The sequence below is a fragment of the Tauraco erythrolophus genome, chromosome 4, assembly GCF_009769465.1.
Source record: "Tauraco erythrolophus isolate bTauEry1 chromosome 4, bTauEry1.pri, whole genome shotgun sequence".
NCBI classification, from domain to species: domain Eukaryota; kingdom Metazoa; phylum Chordata; class Aves; order Musophagiformes; family Musophagidae; genus Tauraco; species Tauraco erythrolophus.
In genome coordinates, this window is record NC_141468.1 from 76159009 (window position 1) to 76182719 (window position 23711).

The window sequence follows — 23711 nt, forward strand, 5'->3', positions numbered from 1 at the left end:
CGGACGTTTCAGCCTGAGGAATGTCTGTTCCTGCCTGGCCGGCAGGCGAGCCACCACGGCCGTGGCACACCAGGATTTTTGCCAGGCCCGGTGTATCCGTAAAGCTTTGCCCTGATGTTTGTCCCCTGCTCCCTCCCAGGCCCAGGGAGAAATTAAGAAGCGGGTGCACATGCACATCTTGTCTCGTAGGTGCTGGCCCGAGCTGCTAGGCTGTTGTTTTATCTCAGCTGTTCCTACATAATATATATTAAATTCTGGGTGCCGAGTTCAGATGCTTCAGTTGAAGGGCCAGATTTGAGCTGTGCCCTTTGGCCACCAGCACCATCCTGCTGTGGGCAGCGGCTGTACGTGAGGCTGGGCTGGTGGAGGGACCCTCTGCCAGGAGGGCTTCAGGGCTCCTGGTGAAGATGGACGTACTGGGGTTCCCCCCCATCACAGCCTCCACCTCTCCCCTAAATAACCCTGCAGAGAAAATGTTTCTCTGTTTTGCGTCAGTCCTTCCTCACGGCACTGCCACCCGGCTCTGAGCTCCGCTCCCAGCACAGCCTAGAGCCCCGGCCCCGGGGCCGTGGACACAGACATACCCGTGGTGGGCAAGCAGTGCTGTGGCCCCAGGTGCTGGCAGCTGGCGAGCAGGGCCGCCGCTAGGCTCTGCTACCTCCACTGCCATGCCCATTGGCAGCCGGTGGCGACGAGAAGGCTGTCAGGCAACCGTCAGCCCGCCGCGCCAGAGCCGCTCTCTGAGGTCATCCTGAATTAAAAACTAATGATAGTTTTCTTTGATAGCTCGTTTTTTGATAGCGCAGCCGGAGAAAAAAACCAGCCACAAAGGGAATTCAATTTTTTTTAAATAATTAATTTAAACCTCTTTACTAGATGATTTCTGGGTCTTTTCAGTCGTCTTTTTAATTTCTCTCTGTACAACATGAAGGAGGAAGTCTTTGGCAAATAAAATTATTATCAAAGTCCTGGGTGAGGGAAGACGTGGGAATGAAAAATTTCCCATTGTGCTGATATTAGCTTATCAGCCAGCCTTGCTCTCCGTGGACAAAGAATGGACCAACAGGATCAGGCCCAGACAAAGGTTTAAAGACTGAGGTTGGCTTCATGAGGAGGAAGATGGTTGGATACTTGTGATGAAGGCAAGAAGGATGCAATCGCGTGCAGGGGACCAAATCTGGCACAAAACAAGTGGAGACACCTAAGCAGCTGTCATACAATTGCTACATTTCCCACTCACAACACTTAGCGTGTATTCACCAGAAATGGGTCTGTCCAGGTGATTTCCCTTTCCGACCTCGCCTGCTCCTGTCCTTTAGAAGCTGAAGCAGCTTGGGCCTGCCAGCAGCAAGCAGAGCCTGTGGCCAGTTTAGGACTCTCGCTGGCAAGAGGCAGGGCAGGGTACCACAAAACTCTTACAAGTAGATGGAGGAGTTTGCTGGCATGCAGGACAAGCAGAAGTGCCTTTGAAAAATCCTCTCCCCAGCAGCTGATCATTTGCTCATGATAATCAAATCGACAGATAATTTGCACTTGGCCATAGTCATGTGAGCAAAGATAAAAGGAACCTGCCCAAGACAGAAGTGTTGGGTGTATAAAAGTGTACGGTAGGTCTTCTGATACACATGGTTAGCTTAATGGTGTCTTTTCTTCTGCTGTTCAACTTTGGGACCCCCTAATGGAAAGACCAAAATAGATGGGATGCAAGATGTGCATATGAAGAGCTCGACATACCACATCGAACATCAACCCACTCATACCTGACACATAATCAATTCTTGGATTTGGCGACAGCCTGTTCTGGCAGAGCAGCTTTGGCTGTCTGCTGTGGCAGGTGGACGCTTACACCCACCCGGATACTCACTCTAATGATCATATTTCAACAGGTTAAGAACGATTTAATGTATATGTTGTTGTACAATGCTGAAATGCTTTCCGTCCAGATCATGGTTAGTCTAAAACCACCCCCAACCCAAACCGCTGCGATGACAGAGCATACACAGTGTGCGACATGCATCAGCCCCAGCTGATTCACCAGGCTGACCAGGAGCAGAGACTCAGGGATCCCCACCAAAGCAATCCACTCCTGTGGTACCGCAGTTCATGAGTGCCGGTTCCTCTCATCCTCTGATGACTGCTGTGACGTCTTTTCAGATGACGTTTCTCATGCGCAATTTTACTGCATTTCGTTGAATTTAGTTGGACACACAAGGGCATTCAAAACAATTATTAGGCCAAAATGCATTTTCCCAGCAGTTGTGATAAGACTGAATCAAAGGGTCATTAAGAGACTGGTATCTGGCCCGCTGTAAAGTGCCTTGGCCAGCATGTACCCCTTTATTCTGGTTTCACTGTACCTATCAACTGAAGCACTGGTTGTTTAGAAGAATGAAAAAGGTGCCAGTGCCTGTGATTAGGTGCACAGAGCAGTGCTGAGGTGCTGGGCTGAGTTTCAGGAGCTTGAGGGTTTGCTGCTGGTTTTGTGTATCAACCTGGCTGTGATGTTCGCCAGGTAGTTTCCGTTTCCTTCGCTGTCCCATCCTTTCCTGCTCTTCACTGGTGTTGTCCATCACGACTCTTGGGAGGGGGAGGAACTGAGTCTCCATCTGTGCATTATCCATCATCTTCAGTGCCTCGGGGTTTCCTATAGGCAAATCGCCTGATTTCTGAAGTAGCCTCAACCAACTTGTCCTCCAAGACTGTGCTTCCACAGCCAGGTCCCCGGTGACGGTGGTGGATGCAGCGACTATAGAAAATACAGCTGTCACGCTGAGAGCAGAGTCCTATTAACTTTCAAGTGGTAATTATACAGAAAAGTTGTGATACTGTGACATGCAGAGAATGGGGTGTTTATTGCCTTCCCGGCAGGAGCATGCTTGGTGTCAGCGCTTGTGAGCGAGCTCTGCAAAGCCTCTCGTTATTTTCATTCTCTCATTTATATTGTTTCATAAAAGCTTTTTTGGTACAGAAGACAGTGATATTATCTTACTGAATTTTAATGTTGTTTTGTAAAGGAATGGATTTGTTTTGTCCTTGTGCTGCGGCCACTTACCCATCAGGTAAGTGCTGGCAGTACGCAGCACGTGCTCTGAACTTTGGAAGACTTTTGCTGCAGTATTGCTTGGGAGGTCACCCATAAGCCAAAGATAAGGGTTAAAAAAAGAAGATTTCTTTGAGCTTCAGAATAGTAGAGGTCTGCTAATCCTTTCACAAAGGTGGAAGTGTTTCATGACAGTTTGACATCTTGCTTATGTAGTTGTTTTGCACCAGCATTTTGCTGCAGCATTAAGTACTCCCCGCAGAAGGGACTAACAGGAAAGCATCTGGGGGCTAGTGGCTGCTGCTGTTTGGTAGCCCATTGAGTGTGAGGGAGCTCTTGTATTGAGAGGGAAAGGGAGGAGGGAATTATGTTCCCTTCAAGACCCCTAACACGGAACAAGGCAGACACTGACACCACCAGCCTGTGCCTTGCTCAGCTCTATGCACATGTTCGGAGCAAAGAGCTGTGCTGCCTGAGGAGATGCTCTTTCCATTCTGGGCACAGGAATGAAATACAATATCAGCTTTACTGGACATCAGCTGTGGCTGCATTGCATGTATGAACCAGTACAGTACGGTTTTCAAAGGACAAGAGGCTGATGAGGAGGGCTGGGATTGGTGGGAAATACAAAAAGAAAAGATCTTCCTAACTTTTTATCTCCTGCATCACAATGGCTGTTGGGTTATTAGATATAAAAGCCCAATCTAGTTATCAAAAGCATAACCATCTTTCTGCTTCAGAGATGGGGGAAACATGATTTGGGCAATTTCACTCACTCAAACACTGTAATCTGAAAATTCTCTGCAGAACCAAACCTCTTGCGGTTTCAGTTCAGTTCATCCAGGCGCAGAACAGCCACGAGGGCCTCAAACCATTCCTATCCCCACAAAAACGCAGTGGAGGGTGGGAGTGTGAACACCATCCCCTAACTTACACAGACTGCTGAGGGACTGCAGGTGAAGAAGGATGTAAATGGCGATAGGCAGAGGATGCAGCTTTGAAGGGGTGGGAAATACACAGGGGAAAAAGAAAAGACAACACTGGTAAGTGAAGCAGTGTGAAAATATGTTTCTTTGGAAGCTTTTGAAACAGAAAAACTACGTACCTTACTATTTTTAGAGCTTTGAGTCGAGAAATTCTTGGGTGAGGTGTCAAAAATCCACCCATCCAAAGACTCTCCCACGACTGCTGCAGAAATCCAGTTCAGACACTAAAGATGATGCAGTTTGGTGCATTTTACAGTTGCTTTTTATTGTCCAATTAATTAAGGGGACAATTTTCATGGCAGAAGAGTAAGAGGCTGTAAACTGCTTTTGTGGGCAATTAAAGGTTGAAGTGCAGAAGTAATTTGAGAGTATAATCCAGTATTGGGGAACACAATCCATGTAACAGAGAAAGAAACCAAAAAGATAGAAATCTTGATTTAACATTAGGCTTGAGGAGGTTGGCATTAGCGTCTGGGCTAGCAGCAGCTTAAATGAGTACGTTTTTGAGGATTGAAGCAAAAGAAAATGAAGCAGGTAGTAGACTGGGCTGTGTTTCGGAGAAGCACATTTCCATGTTGCAGTCTGCAATTTTGCCCCCAATCATTTGGGTCAGGCATCAGATCCAGCCGCTCCCAACTGCAGGCGCAAGCCTTAACCCTGTGATTGACAAGCTTGTGCTCTGGGGACCGCAGACAGACCGCCAGTCAGGAAAGCAGTTACTGCACGATGATTGCACCATGGAGAAATCAGGGCCATAGAAAAAAAAAAAGTCAGCTTTAATGATCAGTCAGCTATGTGTGTCATCTCCCCCGGCTCCAGCAGAATTCCCTCCTTACCTCCGGCAATAATTGCAACGCCGCATGCGGAAAGGTGACACCACCTCAAAAGAGACCATGAGCAGGAAGCAGCGATGCTCTGCTCATTTCCCCTGGCCTGGAGCACTGCAGAAGCCGGCAGAGCCAGAGCCGGGGCCCTGGGCGAGCCTTGGGGTCCATGGCTGAGACACATAGCAGCTTTCTGGAAGAACTTCATGATTTCTGAAAGAATGGCACCAAAACTGAGCCTTTTAAGAAAATGCTTTTATTTTTTGTTGAGTTGTCATGTTCCAGCAGAAATATTTCTCTAATCGGTTAATTATTTTTAAGGCTGAACTTCTGCCAGTTATTCTAGAGAAGGACAGCCAGCATGGTAGGGCTATGGTCCTGCTGTGTACATTACCATGGTTTTCCTAACACTACAGGCAACAGACCCCAGTTCGGAAGAAACAAGAGAACTCATGTACCCTCGTGTGTTTGTGTATCTATCTCCAGCTCGGGGAGGTAAACCAAGACCTTCTTCCCTCAGAGCGACAATTCTGGATAACAGTTTTTAGGTGCTGATAGGCCTACTGTGGAAAAGGGTTTTTTTTCCTGGTTGTGTTTAAAAGTTTCCTTCTTAGTCTCCAGGCCAGTTCACTGTTCAAATCACCAACATCACCCCAAATAAATCTCATCAGTTAAGGCAGTCCTTTCTCAAGCTTTCCAGTTTGCAAGAAAGACAGTGCTTGGTAGCACCCCACTACAGCCCTCCACTGCTCTCAGATGATGCTGGAGGACGCTGGAATCCTTTCCTACATCAGGTGTGCTGAAATGGCTTTCCAGGATGTGCACCAATAGAGGTAAAAATCAAACTCTTCAGATGGTGAAAATGAGTATTACCCCACCGAGAAAGACAGAACACCTTTCACACTCCAGCCACGTGTACCACTAAACACACGATTTACATAGTTCTCAGTCATACCTTTGGCTTCAATGGAGACAGGTCTACCTAAAGCAGAGCCTGTTTGCATCTCACTTCTCCTCGTAGGTAAAAACACGTTAGAAATGAATAGAGTATGAGCAGGAATGTGACTGGCCAGTAGCGCTTCAAAGGAACACGAGCTCCTCACTTCAGAAATTAAGAGCTGCTGGCAGTGACTCTCTCTGACTTTCTTCCCCCACACTCTGACATCCCCATGGCCACTTGTAAAGCAGGAGAGTTGGCAAACCTACGTTATCCAGGGTTGTGAAGACAAACTATTCAGGAAACGAAGGAGGGAGGGTTGACTGTGCTGTCAATCCCCTTAAAAGTTCAACTTGCTACCTAAGTACACATTGAACACGTGAATAAAACATCTGGGGCTTTCCTATTATTAGTCTCCTCACGAGTGGATGAATATATTAAAGCTTGTAAGGCTCCGAGAGATTCTGCGATGGATGCTGCTCCAGGAGCGCAGCACACACAGACAGATCACTTCCACACATGTAAGTGATATTCATTTATGGAAGTTGTTGGTTTTTTTTTTTTGTAAGAACTCTAAAGACCCCCCTTGGTTAATGACACTGTTCAATCTTCTTACATTTCTTCATAGATTCAGGGTAGAAAAGTATTCCCTTCCCCCTTCTGTGCTTGCTGCTAGAGGCATCCTGATAATCAGACTAATCTTGGGACCAATTTTCAACTCCTAACAGCTCAGTAAACTAAAATGCTTAGGCAATTTTTTTCTCTGTATATTGTCAGCTAGGTAACACTTGATTTCTCATTCCATGACTGCATTTTATTGTTTTAAACTGAAATCCAGCATGTGTGTTTCCAACAGATTATCTCCATAATCACTTTCTTTTTGCTATGGAAATGATCTGAAAATTGTTCTTTGATACTAGAGAAGAGTTCACAAGGCCACACTGTACAAAAGCTCGAATTGTGCAATTATCATTTGTAAAGAGAAACTGTTATCAAAGTAACTGCAGGGGACACCTCCAGGACTCCTCTTAGAGTCAGGAAATTTGAAACATATATTTCTCTAACGTGAATTTCACTCCAAACCCTTCTGAATAATTCATGAGAGCTGATTTAATGTCATAGTTAAGCCTGGCACTCAGGATGGAGATCCTCCACAGATGGAGGATTTCACCAGTTCCTTTAGGGTAGCGGGGGGACAGAGCTGGGGTCTCATCACTAGGAGGGTTTTGCTTCTCAGGTGCCTTTGATTTGGGAGTCCCTTCCCCATGACAGGCAGGCTTGCAGGGAAAAGCTGGGTGGAGGTGAGCACCTTCCTTACTTCTGTCTCAGGCTGCCTGCTGGGAAGGCAGGAAGGTAAAGGGGAACGGGACCCCCCCCATCCCCCGTCCCCCTGCCTCACTCTGCCCCCACCAGTGCTAATGGCAATCAGAACCAGAGCCTCTACTTTTCTTAAGCAGCAGGAAATTACCCTCACTGGCGGGTAACAGATGTTATCTGCTCTTTAAAGGAAGAAGGCACCTTGAGATGAGAAAATGCCGTTTTGTTCTTCATTCGCTAAATGAGAGGAGCTACAAATTGCTGGAAAATGGTAGTTTACAAAGCACTGAAAGGAAGACCTGCAGTTTGGCAGGTGACCAACACCGAAATTTTTGACTATCATCTTATGTGTCTACAGGCAGGCAAATTAGGTGAAGGGATGCTCCTCTCTCCTACTTTTTACTTGTAAAAGTAAAGGGGTCAGAGGTAGCTGCGCCCTGAGGGCTCACTTCACCAGCATCACTGCTGCTGCCAAATTCCTGCTCTCTCCCAACCTAGGATGAGTTGGAGAACTAAATCTATGAGGGAGTCCCCTTCGCAGTCTCTGGGGACTTTTCGAGCAAACCTGACTTCCATGAACTCAGGATTTCACCCTACAGAGCTCTGGATGTTACTGTGCTAAAACTACCCAGGACTCACATTCCCATTACGCAGCGTAGCCTGAAGACTAAGTGCCATTTGATGTTGCCAGATTTTTGGAAGAGGACATGAGGGAACATAAACCAATCATTTTATAGGACTTATTGGCATTTAATCCTGAAGAACTTTTGTAATGCCAGGTGCTCCTTCTTTTTACAGACAGTAAAAATAACACATATGTATTTTGACTGAGGTCAAAGAGTGGCAAAATACTGCAGTTTTGTTAATTCCCAGAGGCCAAATTGCTCCCCTATAAGATCAGGGTGCTGATGCACAGAACCATTCTGCCAAGCCGCTGAGCAGTGCTGAGCATAATTGTGTTTGTTTTTCATAATACAACAAGGCTAAGATGCTGTCACTGATAACTCAGATGTAAAACTGGTGATTACAATACAAAACTACGACAGTTTTATCTTTGGCAATCTCATTTTGCTGAAATGCAACTATCATGAATACTTGTTAATTATTCTCTTTGTATTATGCAAGATTATATTTAAATGGCAGTCATAGATGGTTACAACTTACAGATTTTGAAAAGCCAAAAAGTTGTCTTTAAGACACCTGAGGAACTGGAGAAAACACCCAACTGTGACATGAGAAGTTGCTCCTAACACATCTTGTGCTAAAGCCTCTGTATTTTTCAAATTTTAATCATTGCCTAATGCTACAGATGACACCTACTGGGCAAATGAAAGCCTGGCACATCCAGCATTCCACGGCCTTCCGAATACTTGCTTATTTCCTGAAATTGCCAACAAGAATCAATCCTCTTTACCCTCTGCAATAAGATTTTGTTGCACCTTTTACATAGGCAGGTGTTTGGTAACTGCTGAGGGGAAGGCCAGAAGTACAAACCCTCAACTCACTAGAACCTACAGGATAAAAAATGGCTTTGTGTTTGCAGAGGAAGGGCTGCTTAAATTGTCCTCCTGAGACTATTACTTCTATTGAAGTCTAAATAGTCCCTCTGTTTCGTAAGCTTTGTCAAGAAGCAGGAAGACCAGAACATCAGGGAAAACACCGCTTACCTTTTCTTACCACTGGTTAATTTTCTTTTGCTTTGTGGACAACTGTAATAACTTTGTTACATCACCTCATTACCAATCAGTGTGGAACAATGAGATAGCAGTGTGTTCATCGAATACAAGCAATATTAATGGCTTGTATTAATGTTAGAAAGAAAACACTGAAAATTCTCCCTTTACGTTGGCTAATTATTCACACTGGGACTAAAACCAGAATTTCAATGTATAAAAAGGATATTAGGTAAATTATCCAAGTTGTTGCTCTTATTGCTTTCTACAGAAACTGATTTGAAGAGCAAATTTCTGTCAACTCAAACTGCAAAAGCAAACTGCAACTGCATTTGTCAACTCAAACTGCAGCCAAAACATGAGACGTACTCTTCTCTAAGTTAGTCTATATCCTGAATTATGCACTCACTGATGAAAATTCCAAGTATTCAGAGGAAAAAAAAAAAAAACCCGTAAGATTATTGCTATCCGTTTGAACTTATAATACAAGAAAAAAAACTTCCACACACTTTGCACGTGCAGCTACAGTGATTAACTGCATATATTAGATATTTGCAAGCATAATTAGTTAGCTGTCTGCACAACTCAAATTACCCAGGAAACACTTTATTCTCCATAGTAATTACAAACCTGATGCGCCACAACTGCCCACATCTTTTTGTGTAAAACAGGACACTCAAATATACAGAAAAACAGTTTAAAAATTTTAGTATCTTAAAAATTGATTCAATCTTTATTAACTTAATAGCAAAATTTCTAACAAACTTGTATTCAAATACAAAAAAAAATAAAAAAAAAAAAAAAAAGAAAGCTGTAAATTCAGGAGTGGCCCTGAACTTAGCTCTGCTCATGCAGAAGATAATGCCACATAGTAAGATCTCCAGATCCTCACAGAAATGGCAGGCTGGCACGTAGTGTCATGATTTTTTTAAACATATCAGTTTTAGTCAGCTGCTCAAGTTTATTAAGGGGATTCACTTTCACCTGTTGGTCTTCAGATGTTCATGTACATATCCTCCCCCATATGATGAGAATATACAGGACAGTGTGCTGCTTCTCACCATCTTTGGTATTTGGAAAGCTATTGAAACTTTTACTCTGTATTGAAAGGTTTCTTCGCAGGAGAGAGCCTTGAACATAAAGCTCCTGTCAGTTGAGGCATGGAGACCTTTCCCTCAGGCAGTCATGCTCCATTTTTCTTTCTGGGAGCATTAAGGTAAGATCTCACCAGGCACTGTTCGGGAGTTGAATATATTCGTGTAGAAATCTATCAGCAGTTCAGTGAAGAGATTCAGGGGTACCAGAGCGCTCAGGGAGGCTGTTCCTTTCGATGGCCAGATCAAATTCAAACCAAAGACACAGGCCAGGCTGGATGCTGTCATTCTGTTATATATGCTCTCCTGTGAAACCTGGAAAAACATGAACAGGAATAGGTAAGTGCAGACATGTGCCCCAGAGAGAGAGACAAGACACCTCCTTGTATTGAGGATGAAACAATGACGGGAGTAGACCCTGGCCACAGGTACATCACTGGCTTCTTAACAAACAGCTATCCCATCTGCTTCAGTACTAAGTCCTCTATAGAAGAAACCTTGAGGACTTCTGAAGTTGTTTGCAAGGATTTAGACTGATTTTTTTCCCACTGATGCATGACTTCACTTCCAAGTACCTCCACATCTACCCAAGTCCTCTAAAGCAATGGAAGTGAAAAGGGGCTGTAGGTAAAATACACAGCATGGAAATCTGTTCTGCACCTGGATGATGTGTCCTACTTCTATTTGTGGATGGAAGCCCAGAACTGGGTAGCAGGAGTACTTTTTTCCCCTCTGTGTGAGCTTGGTGGGGAATTTGTGTGTGTTTTGCTCTCCTGTGTTGTGTGGCTGGTATCTAAAGCCCAATATGGTCTGGGTGTCATATCTGACAAGTTCTCTGTTATTGTAAAGAGCCAGCAAGCTGAAGGTGCTCTTCATTCCTCCTGACCTAGGTGATTCACCCAGCTCTTCTCAGGCTGCTGGTTGCAGGTGTCGATCAGTAATCTGTCATGAGAAGACCACGCAGACCAAACTGTGATGTACAGGTTACTCTGAAGCTGTCATCTCAGAACAGAACAAGGAGTTGTTGGGCAAAATCTCCCATATATTCTTCCTGCTACAATTTCAAGTGGAATAGGAAAGCAAAAATTCTCTTTCTCAGTGTCTCTCTCCACTTCTGCCTTGCCATAAAGCCTTCTGGAAAGGCAGCTCTGTAGTACTATGAAAAGCCTGAGGGCACTAGAGGAAAACCAAAGAAACATTATGATCATGTCAACACTTCTTAGCATAAGCATAAACTCCAGCTGCCCTCTGCCTGGTAACAGAGGCTTCATTCCGCTCTATCTCCTACAGCACAGTCCCACCCTCCTCAGTGTTTTAGCTAGCAAGGAGTCTATTTGCTCAGCCACAAGGGGATATAATGCCCTTCAGACATATGCACAGGATGGAAGTCCTTCCCTTGGGGGACACAAAGAAGCACTTACGTGCCCAAAAGCATAAAATTTTCTTCCTAACCGTATTATTTTTTCCAATAATAGATACTATTCTTCCCTCCAATCTTTGCCTTACCCTTTTGGGACATCAGAGCTACCATGATGCTAGTTCTGCTACAAATACTAAAGGCTTCACTTGTTTTTAAGGCCATGAAGCAGGACTGGATAAAGGAAGGAGATACTGGCACAATATCACCTTTTCAAAGGATTGAATTCACAACTTGAGAATAAAAAAGTCGTCAGATTAAACAGCAAAGCCTGCTTCATGACCTTATGCAAAACCCACATCATTCTCTCTAGAGCACGAACCATGTATAACCTTCTGACCTTCACATACTGCTCTCAATGCACTATTTAACTACACAGAAAAAACAACAAGCTCATCTTGTTCATTTAACCTGCTTCAGATGAGATCAGCTCAAGCAAGAGTTTGTTATACTACAGCAGTGTAGTAAAAGCTAAACTACTACCAAAATAACTCATGAGGGAAAACAATCAGGACAATGATGAGTACCCTGTTAACAAGGAGACATAGACCTAGGTATTACCCAGGACAAAGCAGCTGGTGTTTGGATACTAATAAAGATAAGTTTAGAGACTGCATTGTGGCCCTTGGGTCAAGTGGCTCATACTGGCTGCATCCACACTGTGTAATGTACATGTGAAAGCCCTGTGGATCAAGGACAAATTATTTTTTGGTGTTTCTTTCAGCTGAAAGTCTCTAAAATAACATGAGAGCTGCAGCCTATCACATCTATAGCACAAAATCAAGGATACATGTTGTATATCTTGAGGCAGGGTACACAGGACAGGTACCCTGTGATGGCACAGAAGCATGTGGTATAGTATTGGAGGACAGTGGAGGGTGGAAGGAGCCAAACCTGCTGCAGTTATCTCCTCCTGGTTTTTGGGAGTGCTCCCTGACACACTCCATCCCACAAGTTCTGTACAGGTGCTGTCTTCAAGCGCTAGTTGAAACACACACAGGTTAACCTAGCCACTGCCTTTGAAGGCCAACGTTTCAACTCAGAGTAACACCACTGTGACTTGCTGGTAGAGCTGGATTTATTTTTTCTCTTTAGGCCAACTATTTCAAAGAATGTTTCTAACTCCAAGAGGAAACCATCTCTTCCACCTGTCACCATTCTGTGAACATTTCAAGGAGACAGTCAATGTTGAAATGATCAACAAAAATATCCATGACACAGCTTCTCCCTTGAGAGATAAAATCCTTAAGATAAAATGAAACTGATTATATCATCTGAGGCAGAGCTACACTAAGCCTTATCTGTGAGTTATCAATGAGACTGACACTTAGGAATTCAAGGGAGACACAGCATGTTACTTCACTCCAAAACGCACAGCAATCTCTTCCTCGGCAGATCCAAGAAAAAGTGCAACTGAATCCAACTCTCTCCACAATAATCTTTGCCGGCTCACCGAGAGCTGCAAACAAGAAAGCCTTGTCACACCAGTGGTAATGACTTTATCCCTCCCTCAGGGGATCAGGCAGGATCACCATCTCAACCCTCTTATTACTTCAATGCCAGATTTCTTTCTCGAGAGACATGAACATATTCACTTTATCTACCACACCATCATGAGCAGCTGATGTTTTCTTCCAACACTAGGCCATGCAAGGGCAGCATGCAGCCCACCAACCTCTCCTCTAAATAACTGCACCTCAAAGCTACGTTCTATCTAAGAAATACAAATTACATCTTTAGCATTTGGACTACTCCCTTTGACTCCTTCTCTGATTACCTCGCAAAGTTAGCAAGCGTCATCTCTGTTTCAAGTGAAAATACACTTGGTCTGTCAATTTGACAAGCTAAAAAAAGACGATTCTCCAAGGACCTAGATCTTATCTTTGAAGGAATCATCTGAACATCACAGAAAAGTACTATAACAAAGAACTACGCAGTTTGTTGTTTTTTTTTTCCCCGTTTCATTGGAACATGTATAGAAAAATCATTAAGTAATGACAGCCTATATTTAAAGAAAGCCCTCTAGAAAGATAAAACTTGTACATTGCAAAACTCATCATTGGAAATAAATATTGAAGATTTAGTGCCACATCAGCAAATGTAAACCATACATCTTCACTATCCCAGAATAAACACCCAACTGTCCCCAGCAAAACTGTGGCGATTTCTGGATTCCACATACTTGCATCTCAGCACCTGCATGGGTACGGCAGGGGTGAAGCCAGCCAGCCACCACACTACCTAATGAACTTAAACAGCGAAAGACAGAGGGTAGAAACAGCCAATTACCACCACATTTTAAAAATATAAGGACATCACAATCTCTTCGGCTTCTCAGTCGTAATGCTGAAAGAAACTCCACAGAACATTTTCAAAAGAAAATTGCTACATATTAAAACACCCCCACAAACGGACTGGAAATAAAAGTTTCTATCCTCCACTCTCAGCTACCTTGCAGACGTGCCAACTGCTTGTATCTGCTCCACGAGCCTTAATCATCTAATCCTTCCCAACATGCCCTGTCATCTGCAGCCACCCCCAAGCATTGCTGGTGTTAATTACACTTTTCAATTGGACAAGCAATTGAGACAAAACATTAATTCAGAACATTGTTTTTTTTCCCAGCTTGTACTTGGCTTTAACTTTGCCGCTTCGGTTACAGATCTGAAGCACAGCTTACGGACCCCAAAACCTTGCACGTTTTTCTGGTTGGTCCAAGTTTGATGTTTCGACTTTGGCAAGTTTTTGCAAAGGTTCTTTTGGCCAAGTCAGCCACCCTGCCCCTGCATCAGGCATAGCTGCAGGGACAGAAATAAGTAGTAGAGAGGGAAAGCACATAAGCACAGAGAGAGGGCTGTATCAGCTGGTACCAACACCAAAAACACGGTTATAAAAACACAATCTCGATGATATTATTGCCTCTACAAACTTTGCTGATCGTTTAGCCTTAGACCGTCATGGAAAACTACAATTACAGTTTTCTACTAAATGGTTTCTGGCTTTAGAACTGGGTAACTGTAGCCCTCAGCCTGCTTTTCCAATTTGGAAGAAGACTTCTTTGAGCCTTTTACGCTTGCATGTGCATTCATAAATCCACTTCACTGCACGTACAACACAGGGCTTGGGGAACACAAACACTCATCTCTTGTGAGATCAGCTGAGCAAGTACGGACATTTTACAGACATAATTCACAAGTCAATTCTCAAGATTGACTTGCGAAAACCGGTCTTTGTCTTCCCTCTTGCTCCTGGTTGCCCAATGCTGCCTAGGGACCTCAGTCCACTGCAACACCAAGGGGACTCTGCCATCCTCTCGCTAGCAGCCAGATACACTGCAAGTGTAGATGGACAGCTTATACCTTTCACAGCACACTGGGCTCATTACTGGCATAATCACTGCTAATCTAAGGTTAAAGAATTTGAACCTATTTTTGAAATTCAAGTCTTTTACTTCTGTAGGAGTTGCACTGTCTTGCTGCAGCACCCTTGGGCTAGAAGGAGTTGCTTCATTAAGTAAGGGGGTTAAGACTGCAGAGAAAATAGGGATTTTCTGATTTTTTTTTCTTCCACAAGCCTGTACCAAACCTGGAGTGTTCAAAACCTGTATCTAGCGATTACAATTCATCCTACTTCAAGAAATTACCACAAGTACCTCTTGCACTACTCAAGGCTGAGCTCATGGAAGAATTAAATTGCCTCTTATATGTAAGAAGGTTGATGCTTGCAGGTAAAAACTAGGATTATTGGTAGAGTGGTCTGTTAAAGTTTGAATTGTGGCAGCTTGTGCAGCACGCCGATCTGCAATGAATAGAAATCTCTAGCTCCTAGATTGTTTCAGGTTCCCTTGACCTTTCCAAATGCAAATATTCCCTGAGACATTAAGGATGAAAAGCCATGGATCAGCAAAAATTGCAGATCTGAGCACTAGTATCAACCTGACGCTGTGCTTTACATAACCAGGCATACTCAAAAATAATGCTATGTTCTGTTGCCCAATTACAGAAAACACTATGTAGCACTTTTGCACACCTCATTAACACCTCAAGTGCTCAGCTTTTAAGAAGTGCGTCGAGATGGTACATCTATTATTGGAACAAAGTCACTTACACGATTCATAACACTGAGGAGAGATATCAGTTGCTAAAATAACAGCTAGTGACACCAGGATTTCCTTAATAGCATTAGAGTTCAGCTAACCAACAGTAAACGAACATGTGAGTATTACAGGAACCTTGTAAGTGCTGTCTGAGTGAGGGTCATATCAATGTGTTTCTTTGAACCTTGCTTTTCTCTAGTGTTTTTATAGAAAAAGGATTAAATGTATTTGTTTCTGAAGTATGCTACTGGCTAGAATATGGCAAACATGATTGTAGTCCAAGAACAGTTACTGAGGGCGAATTCCTCCACTGTTGAAAACCAGCATCATTCCACATACATGATTGCTTTGGTGGGCTCTTAGGACTTCTAAAGGCTAGATCCCTTTATTTAAGGGTCAGCTACACCACGATCCTCAATTTTAGGCACCTGGGTTTGAAAAACGCAATCTGGAAGAGGCAATGCACTGGATAAGGCAGAAGGAAGGGAAATTTACACTTCTATTATTGTCTTCTCCTGCACATAAACTGGCAACCAAAGGATATCACTAGGCTAACTGTAGAACTATTTGTAATGGATGTTCTCCAAACATTCACACTTGTAGGGTTTCCAAATATGGGTCTAAAAAAAATAATCAGCAAATCAAAAACTAGGACAAAAGACACAGGATTTCATTTATCCTGATGCATACCAAAAATTCTTGCAAATGGCACATTCAAAGGTTTTCATTTAACACATTCTGTAGTAAATTACAGAATGAAATGCTATTTTAAACAGGAAAATGTAATTTTTAAGATTTAATATAGAATACTTTGTTGATTTTTGTTCCAAAGCTCATCAATATTTATATCCTTTTCTAAAATGACACGAATTTATTTGGTGCCTTAGTTGCCCAAGATTTCTACTTCAGAGATAAAAAAAAAGGTGATTTCATCTAGTTCTTCTCTGGCACTGAAAATTACAGAACCACTGTTCTCAGGCTTTTTTTCACTCCGAAATAGGAAAAAAACTCCAAAATTAAATCAATAAAAACATACATTTGTGAATGCGGAGTGAAGGGGACAGGACTTTTAAATATTCCAGTGCAGGCACAGTTTCACTTAAATTTAAACAGTAGTTTCCATGACATCTAAAGAGTTTCATGGTGAAGGGATGGCCAAACCATTGTTTAGCACTGACTCTTATTAGAACTGGAGGGTTTTGCATCCTGAGTTCACTCCAATGGCAAATATTGCACCACCAACTCACCGTACTTTTTAAATTAGTCCGTTTTATTTTCTGTGGAAATGTTAAATGTCATATTAACAAGAACAGATTTAGAAAGAAAAGACTGGCACTATTTTGGAAATTTTGCCTATACTCACCATATGGAGAAAGCCGATCAAATATTTCAGAACAACGTAATTGTGTTCAGGAAGTTCTTGAATGATTTGTTTACATCTGGTGACCCGTAAACTGCTCTCCACACCTGCAACGTCAAAGTCAATATTACCTCCAAAATGCGAAAGTATTACCAAGAAATAATACCTTATTTATATCTGCTAGAATTACTTTACACATCCATCTGTGAAACTGACCACAAAATTCAGCTTTACTAACCTCCATGACCACAATAACAGTTAGGGTTATCCCTTTGAACGTCCCTATCATACATTGTATTATTAAATATCTGGCTAAGACTAACTTCCAGAGTATTTTCTCGATTCAATGAAATAGCTAAAATAATTTCTTTGCAAGAGATGACTTTCAAAGGTCTTGATTTGAATGCCACTATCTCTTCATGCACTGAATCCAAACACCTACTTTCTATGCTCTGATTTTATTCTTGCTGAGACCTAGTCCTGCCCAAAACACTCCTTTGGCACTCTGCTAATTTTAAAACACTTTTATGATTCTGCAGGAAACTCTTCTGTCCTGGCAAAAATTTATGAGATGGCCACTTGGGTGGGTAAGAATTTTCCAGAGATGAACCAAAGTGGGTTTATTAATTCATTTCTACAGATGGGCAAAACCAGAACTGGACCCCAAACTCCTTGCATCATCTAGACAGTCTGGGTGAGAATTACATTAACATTAGATTATATTTCAAATGCTATTCCAAGTGATTTTTTTTTTCTTCCTCTGGAATATTGTGATTATTTTAATACTGGTAGTTTAACACCAATTTTGAGAAAGGTTTGATGATTACAATCATGCCTGACCTAACCAGCTCATTTGTGATGATGGTTTTTCTGCATGTGTTGCATTTCTCTCTCCCTCTCCCTGACATAACTAGAGGTGTGCATAAGTATGTGTGCATGCACAAAATTCCAGCATGTTAAATATTCCCTTAAGCTCTGGATTAAATATATGAAGCTATATTCTGGTGAGCTGTGTTGACATTTTTCCTACTGTAAAGCTACCACTTCCCGTAAGACATGATAATCTGAATCCCAAGAATTTTTTTGTCAGCCTTCTGCAGAGTAAATAATGCAGAAAGCGTAGCAATACTGGATAAAGGAATTCTTGTTAGCAGTTTTCATGACCAATGAAGAAGCTCTTTGACAATTACAAGCTTCAAGGTTTTATTAATTTTTTCAGTCAGTCACTCGGCTAATTTATTTCACAATTCCCATCAATAACTCTTTAAAAAATGTTTCAGATGAGACACTAAAGAGAAAAGTTTCACTATTGTTTCAAAGTTCCACGCAGCAGAGATACTGTATTTCTGGGTTTTCAGGTTTAAACATGTAAAAGATACATCACACACTGCTCTGGTGTCTTCCAGAAGACAGAATGAGAATTTTCAGATCATTCCAAAACAGCTGTCTGCCATCACACCTCTTCAAAGCTCCCTCCTGCGCTGTATTTACAGAGAACATGCCCTTGCTGCAGTCCAGCTTGGCTCTCAAGCTTAAGATCTTTTAACATCAAGATGTCACCACAGCGTCAAGAAAACATAGTGGACATCACACTGCGTAACAAGAAAGCCCAAGGAACTTGAACTTCACTTTTCAACACATTTTTTTTTTAACATTTAAAACACCAATAAACAAAAATAATATGGATTGAACGTTTCACAGGAATTTTGCCAAGCAAACCCTCCCAGTGTTCCTAGGACAATGCATTGTGCTCAGACTCTTTTCAGACTTGTTCTCATTTTTCACTTAGCTCTATCACAAAGTAATATCACGTCCAGAAAGTCAGTACAAGATTAATTAAGTAAAAAATAGCAGTTATACATCCTTTTTCCAAATATCTCCTATTCTTTCCAGTTCTTAGCAACTATCTTTAGTCCCTCCATTTCTACCACCTTCCTGTGAATAGACCTGTTTTTCTCAATGCCCTGAGACATTTAGCGTGTGGACGGATGAATCCTTGATTTGGAAGGTGGTGGTCTACAGACTTGCAAATAGCAAAACAGTACAGAACTTTAGACGATTCTGAGCATGGCCTGATTAAGTTTTCTGAAGGAGATACAAGAATGAAGTTAATGATATGAACAGTATGCGCAGATGTTAGCAATGGGCGCAGTTTAAGAATTTTACCTAGAACACAGTATAGGTAGGTAGAGTAAACTTCCCATACCTCTGCGTTTTACAAACATGTCACCATTGAGGTTCATCCTAAACCTGAATTATTTTAGTGACCTACCCCAACAGCAACAGTCACAATAGTGATGATAACCTACACTTTACAACAGCATCAGCCCATGGTTACCAGAGTATGCTAACAGACTCTGTTGGAAGCCATACTCCATTATAATACACATAATTTCCTCAAAAAGCAGGTTTTGGAAAAACGCGCATTTGTGACCTGTTACTGGAAGCTCTGCTGTTTCCCTGCTAGCTTGACTATAGCCTGGATAGCAAAATACCAAATACTCTACAAGTACTGGGTACTAAATCTCAGATATTCTGGGATCTCAGATATTCAATTTCCATCTATTAGGGAGTTGCCTTGTCAGCATTGTAAACTTCTGGCCCCTGACAAAGACCATGTAATTAAAGTTTTATAATTCATAGCTTCATATGGTGCCAGATTTTAAATAGTCAATGGCTTCTCATGGCTTTAGATGCTTTCTTCCCAATATGTTATCCTGTGGGAATAGCTCAAACAAAAACAATCCCCCTCCCCATGAGGAAAAAAAAAAAAGGAAAAAAAAAAGGAAGGAAAGGAAAAGGAAAAGGAAAAGGAAAAGGAAAAGGAAAAGGAAAAGGAAAAGGAAAAGGAAAAGGAAAAGGAAAAGGAAAAGGAAAAGGAAAAGGAAAAGGAAAAGGAAAAGGAAAAGGAAAAGGAAAAGGAAAAGGAAAAGGAAAAGGAAAAGGAAAAGGAAAAGGAAAAGGAAAAGGAAAAGGAAAGGAAAGGAAAGGAAAGGAAAGGAAAGGAAAGGAAAGGAAAGGAAAGGAAAGGAAAGGAAAGGAAAGGAAAGGAAGAAAGGAAGAAAGGAAAAAAGGAAAAAAAGGAAAAAGGAAAAAAGGGAAAAAGGGAAAAAAAAAGGGAAAAAGGGAAAAAGGGAAAAAAGGGAAAAAAGGGAAAAAAGGGAAAAAAAGGGAAAAAAAGGGAAAAAAGGGAAAAAAAGGGAAAAAAAAGGAAAAAAAGGAAAAAAAAGGAAAAAAAGGAAAAAAAAAGGAAAAAAAAAGGAAAAAAGGAAAAAAAGGAAAAAAGGAAAAAAAGGAAAAAAAGGAAAAAAAAAAAGGAAAAAGCGTACATGATTGATTAAATTTTGTTCCCACAATTCTGCCAATGCTGCTGCTAAAACTAAAGCTGCTTTGACACAACCTGTGTCACTGACACTGACTCAGTGCTGTGCCATGACACAAAAATAGAGCCCTGACAGTGACAAGTTCGATCCGACTCTTAGTAGTACAGTAGGATATATAGACAAATCAGTAAACCTTGTAAAAAGCAGAGAGGGTCTTGGTAAACCTGACCACCTTGCTCTGGTACAGATTATGAGGTTGTCCATTCGTGGCTGCGGTGAAGCACTAATAATATTACGTGCTCACGACTGCATCATGGTTAGCAAACAACAGTGATTATGAATTAGCCAGGTCTAGTGCAACTTACCATATAAATTTTTCTAAAACTTATTTATACTCACTGGTGATTCCGAGGATATGATCATAACACTCAAACGTTAGTAATGGCTGAGGGAGTTCCCTAAGGAAAGTCTTGAGGATAACAGCAGGAATATGGATATCGTTATAATCATCAAAATTCACAGACTTGCCTAAAAGGAGAAAAGGAGAAACAAAAAAAAAAGGTGTTCAATCATATATTTTACTACTTCTTTAAACTACTGCTTAAAAACTGTTTCACACTACATTTTGAAAAGAAAATCTCTTGGCTCTCTACTGCTGGTGAATCCTGCCATTTTCTTTTTGTATTTTTCACAGAGTTTTATTAGTCTTGGTGTAAGAGATTCTCCTCATAAAGGCATTTCATAAAATGACTTCATGGGGAAGTTCAGTGAATTTTGAAATTTCTTCACTACATTTCATAAACTATTAGGTAAAATTATATTTCTTGGCCATAATCATGGAAAAACACCAGAGGCAAAAATGACACAAAGACATTGTACTTTGTAACTGAAGTAACTCAAAGTGCATAGAGGCAACACAAATGTTTATCAAAAAATAGATAATTTTTGACTCAAATCTTTTCATTCATTAGCTGCTATGGATTTTGTAAGCTCTGGTCTGACAACAACTGACGACTTACTATTCATTAAGCATTAAATGCCTGTTACTATCTTTCAGGTTTCTGTACTGGTTCTCATTTTATTTTATGGTACAAACGGTTTTATGATTAACTAATTATAAGAAAGGTAGCATTTCTGCTCTACCAACAAACCCAAGATTAACAAAATCCTCATGCTATTACTGGTAATGGTATGATGACAGCTTACCCTGATTGTAGAGTTTCTGAACATCTTTGATAGTCTGGATGCTGGCTGACCTTCTGAAGAGGCCCTCTACTTGTAGTCCTGAAAAAGCAATTAATGCAGGTCTCATCAGTAAAAGCTCTCACCCTTGTTTTTCTCTACAGGTTCAGTTGAAAACAGAACAGAGGCAGATGGTTTGGTAACAAACCCACTTGATGCACTACTTTTTTGGAAATAAAGTCCTTGAGAATAGAACGTACAATCAAATAATGCTGCGACATTGCCTACAGCACTTTCTTCAATGTGTCTCATAGAAAGTATATACTAACACCTTTCCTTAAGTGTTGTAGAGTGTCTTGCCAACTATAATTTTCCTTTAAAAGCAGCTTTCAGTTGTGCTTAATGACACAGAAGCAGGAGATTTAGATTCACCAGGCTGCTTATGTACGCACTCTTGCTGACCGTATCTGCAAACTGAGCCCCAAACCACACCTGTAAATATGCCATTCTCCTTCCAAATGTCTTAAACCTTTAGCAAGCTGAAGTGGGTATTTGCAAAGATTCCCTAAGCTCCCTCTTCTGTCAGCGGGTGAGACAAGATCCATAAGGCTGGGGAATGCTTCATAGCATCTTTGAATCGAGGAGCCCATGGCCTCCCCAGCTTAGAGGTAGTTTGGGGCAGACCACTGCTCCTTCCCTCTCTCTCTGGAAATCACTCTGCCTGCCCATGGTATTTTGAAATACCTGATTCTAGTCTTGAGGCATTTCTGAAATATTTATCATAAACCTCCTGAAGGGTATCTGTCTAATTTGCTTCTCTGTTGTGGACTAACTGAAATCTGACTTTAGCCACAGAGGAAAAATGTCAATAAAATGCATCCAATCAAGGATCTAATCTGGACCACAACTTTTGAGGTAAGTTACTTATCTGAATTATTAAGCAAAACAGGATGGAGAAAGAAGTGTTACTTTTCTTGAGACTTGTGGTACTTCTTGCTTTTCAGTTTGGTAAAATCGTCACGTCCCTCTCTCTCCTTATCTCCAATTCGTGCAGCTCCTTACACCCAGCAGGTAATGTAATTTGGCTTATGCATAGTCTGAATTGGAGATTCCTACTGGAAGCAGAGTAATCTGAAATATTAACCTATGCTGGTCTGACAAAACATAGAATTGCTGTACATTTCTTTATGTGAGTGTGGAAGGTCGGATTGACCTTTTTATTTTCTCATGCTTACCTTTCAGCAGTTAAGTAGCCAGCCTGAAATCAATGTTCGTGTATTTCAACTAAAATACATATGCATCTGTTTGCATGACCAAGAATCTTTACGGTGTTCTAGAAAAATTTTGAGTCATGCATTAATGAAAGATACTCAGTCATTTTTGTAAATTCACCCAGGTTGCAGGCACATTTTACACATGAAAAATCAGTAAATTAATATAAAAATCCTTAATGAACCCATTCTTTACAGAATAGCATTTAGTATTGTTCATATGAATTTAGGTCAGTATACTAAAAGAACTGATAATGCACTGTTCACGTAAATTTTCATAGACATGTTTCAGAGACTTTTGCAAAGAACCCCAAGCTCTACTTCAAAGTGCTCCACCGACTATATTTAAAGCCTCAGCTGGAGTTTACCTGAATGCAGCTCCTAGTTACCTACTAAGCATTTATGCCCTTGCTTGTTAAATTCCCCGTTGAATATTAAAACTTTAGCCCATGCACTCAGTTCTGGAAGGAGTATGACACCTCAAACTACAATATATAAGGAGGACGTGTGTTTACTAAAGGAACCAAATAGACAACAATTAGGATCTATTTGATTGCTTGCTTTATTCTCAATCAGATCATGCTTCAGTTGAATGAAGTTATGGCAAATGGCACCACTGTAGTAAAACTGTTCCATCAGATTTATAGCACAACCTGACTAAAGACACGGTTTTGGAAGTGGCAGCTGTGAACAGCTAGCTCTTCAAGGCATTGCCCTCAGCAAACAAGAAATACAATAATTTCCTGAGAATTTGTAGAATATTATGCTGGCTGTCAGCAGACTACAGCTTTTCTGTGGAAACAAGTCTTTCAGAAAATGGACATCATAAACGCTTGCAATTCGGTTTGTAGGAACCGGTTTAATAGTTAATGCTTTAATCTGATGTGAATCTCACTGTATAAACTACAACGCAATAAATATCAATTTTTAACATGTTTATGCCTTTATTGGCTAAGCTTTCAAGAGTCTAATTAAAGACATTAATCTGTAGCTTAGACAGCAGCTGTACTTGTCTGGCCTTGCATCCCATCAATGTTACTGTAACGGCACATAACACTAAGCTCTTGCTGGATATGTTTTTTGGAGGTCTGAGGGGGGAAAAAACCAGCTTTTATCCTCTTCTGCAGAAATGTGGGACACAGGCAATATCTGTGCTTCTTCCAGAATTCATTTTCCAGGTCAACTGAAACT

The 23711-nt window shown here is 41.5% G+C and overlaps 1 protein-coding gene across 1 annotated transcript in view; it reads right to left on the minus strand.

Annotated features, from left to right (window-relative positions):
• Window positions 1-9988: 9988 nt before the first annotated feature.
• The window catches only part of ARHGAP8 (Rho GTPase activating protein 8), a 61338-nt gene continuing 47615 nt past the window's right edge, over window positions 9989-23711 (minus strand). The window contains exons 9-12 of the mRNA XM_086610515.1: window positions 21274-21351; window positions 20467-20595; window positions 16748-16851; window positions 9989-10186 (exon numbers count right to left, since the gene is read on the minus strand). Of these exons, the coding sequence (XP_086466641.1) occupies window positions 9989-10186; window positions 16748-16851; window positions 20467-20595; window positions 21274-21351 (509 nt within the window). The remainder of the gene's footprint in view (window positions 10187-16747; window positions 16852-20466; window positions 20596-21273; window positions 21352-23711) is intronic.